Source organism: Hippopotamus amphibius, chromosome 1, assembly GCF_030028045.1.
Source record: "Hippopotamus amphibius kiboko isolate mHipAmp2 chromosome 1, mHipAmp2.hap2, whole genome shotgun sequence".
Taxonomy (NCBI): Eukaryota; Metazoa; Chordata; class Mammalia; order Artiodactyla; family Hippopotamidae; genus Hippopotamus; species Hippopotamus amphibius.
This window is the reverse complement of record NC_080186.1, coordinates 21,634,579-21,636,891: the sequence shown is the minus strand read 5'-3', so window position 1 is coordinate 21,636,891 and position 2,313 is coordinate 21,634,579. Positions and strand designations below refer to the sequence as shown.

Here is a 2,313-nt window from a genome sequence, read left to right as displayed (position 1 = left end):
TCTTGTATTTTCTTTCTTTCTTTTTTTTGCTTCCAGCTGTGTTAGTCTCTTCTTATTCTTTTGGTAATCTCTTCCAGAGTTAACTACTTCCATTTATAGGTGATGAAATCCACTTTAGATGTTGGCACTGCTATGAGCATGGTCTTTCCCTTTACTCCAACTCAATTACTTTTGATTCTTGTTTATATTCCAAGTCCTGGAAGTGGTTTTCACTGTAGAATTTATCTGAAGATGGTCTTGTGTTTTCTAGCAGTGGTCTACAACCAGGCTCTAGCTTCTCCAGGAAGGCTACACAGGATGTATTTAGATATTACATATTAAACTAAGAGGCATCTCTCAGTTGAGTTTAAATGCACTTTATTTTTAGATAACCTACATGGCATGTTTTTCTTTCTCAAGAACCATGCCTCCACTCCAAACAAACCAACATCAAAATGAAGAGCTCAAGATGACAGCAGTCCCATTTGTCTAAGTCCTAGTGTTGTGTGGATGAAAAGCAGCAACAAAGAAGTTATGATGAGCAGGTGATAGATCCAAAGTAACAGCCAAATTTGTCAACATTTTTCCATTTCTAAACCATCCTTAAAGAAAATCGTATATGGGGTCACACCATCCTCACGGCGGTCCAGCAGAGCAACCATGCCATCTGGATTTATGTTTTTACCAATAAAGTACTGATCGTTTTTGAAATTAGTAAGGATGTGTTTGATTTGTTCTGCAGCCTCCATCATAAAAGGTTTGACTCTTTCTGGTCTCTGTTCTTCAAGCTTCCCTTTGATTGACTTCATGCAATCTTTGATGTACTTTTTGTAGGCTACTTCTGTGAAGTTGGTTTCCTGCATGTGATGGTTCATGACAATATCGACACCAGTGACTACTGTGCTTTCAGTACCTTCACCCTCGGGGCCTTCAGCAGAGGCGTTTCCACCAATGAGTGAGTCATCAGTGTTACCCTCTGTCCTACTGACCATCTTCCTCTCCACCTCCAGACACAGCCCATCTGTGACCTCCCGGATCTTGTAGATGTCGGAGAACATCTCATCACAGCTGATGAGGTCCCGGTAGATGATCATGATGGGACTGGAGGGAGATGATGGTGGTGCTACCTTACTAGGAGCCCGGAGCGCAGAAAGAGCGCGGTGCAGCCGGAGTGGCACTTGGGGGGACGGGGGAGCAGGTGGAAAAACTGTATTTTCTTTACATAACCTCTGAGGTAGTGGACCACGTGGTGTCTGGACATCCCTCCCTAATGCCTGCGCCTCTTTAGACAACTCTAGTTCTAGTTCCCTGCTGAGCTGCAATTTCTTGTCTGTTCTAATCCTCAGAGCACACAACAAAGGTCATGCAACAGCCCAATAGCTTGCTCACTGTTTGTTTTCCACTTTCGCTTTCCACGGCTTGGGTCAATATATCCTGTAAGCACTTTCCTGGCATCCCCATGCTCGCACACCAGCCAGAAGCATTCCACAAACCTAGCCAGGTCACCCCAAGTGGAAGTGCCTTGCCAGCCTGGGATTCCCCCACCAATAATGGACTTCCCCGCCCAGCCCTCCCACACTGTCCCTTTACCCATTTCTGTGTCATTTTCAGCCTCCTGGCTGGTTTGCCAATTGGCTAAAGGAGGTAATGAAAACCAAACTGAGAAGGTATCTTTTCTTTTTTTTTTTTTTTTTTGGCTGCTCCACACATCATGCAGGATCTTAGTTCCCCAACCAGGGATTGAACCCAGGGCTACAGCAATGAAAGTGCCTGAGTCCTAACCACTGGACTGCCAGGGAATTCCCTGAGAAGCTATCTTGAGACCAAAAAAGGAGGCAGGCAGCTCCATATAATCAGTAGATCAGTTTATTTTAGGGTAATCACAGGGTGGGATCAGGCAGACAATGATCCAGAAACATTTGCAGCTGCACTCTGCACCACCGAGGTCCACGGGACAATTTTATAGCTAACCTAGTGAATGGGCAGCTAGGTGTTTGGAAACAGGAAGTGCATCTAGTCAAGATTTATAAATGGGTAACTAGTCTCATGGGCACTGGCAATCGTCAGCCAAGGTCTTCATCATTGTTTAGAGACTAAGAGGGCATAGAGCCACCTGGACCCAACAATCATTAAACAATATCTATTAACTACAAAGACCTTGATCACAGTATCTATTAACTACAGTGATGCACCACCACACAGTACAGACCTGGATAGGGTCAATGGAAGGAAGGACAGGAGGAGCTGAATGGGCCCAAGATGGTGTCAGTTAGGCTAACTGTCACACAGATAACCATTGTAATATAATTATCCTGGCTCAAATTATCAGTTAAG

The 2,313-nt window shown here is 44.5% G+C and overlaps 1 protein-coding gene across 1 annotated transcript; it reads right to left on the bottom strand.

The window, feature by feature from the left end:
- Positions 1–545: 545 nt before the first annotated feature.
- On the bottom strand, positions 546–1,073 carry LOC130861709 (translationally-controlled tumor protein-like). Its single transcript, XM_057750839.1, has one exon. It carries the CDS (start codon positions 1,071–1,073, stop codon positions 555–557), a length of 519 nt encoding a protein of 172 aa, XP_057606822.1. The 3' UTR covers positions 546–554.
- Between the last annotated feature and the right edge of the window lie 1,240 nt (positions 1,074–2,313).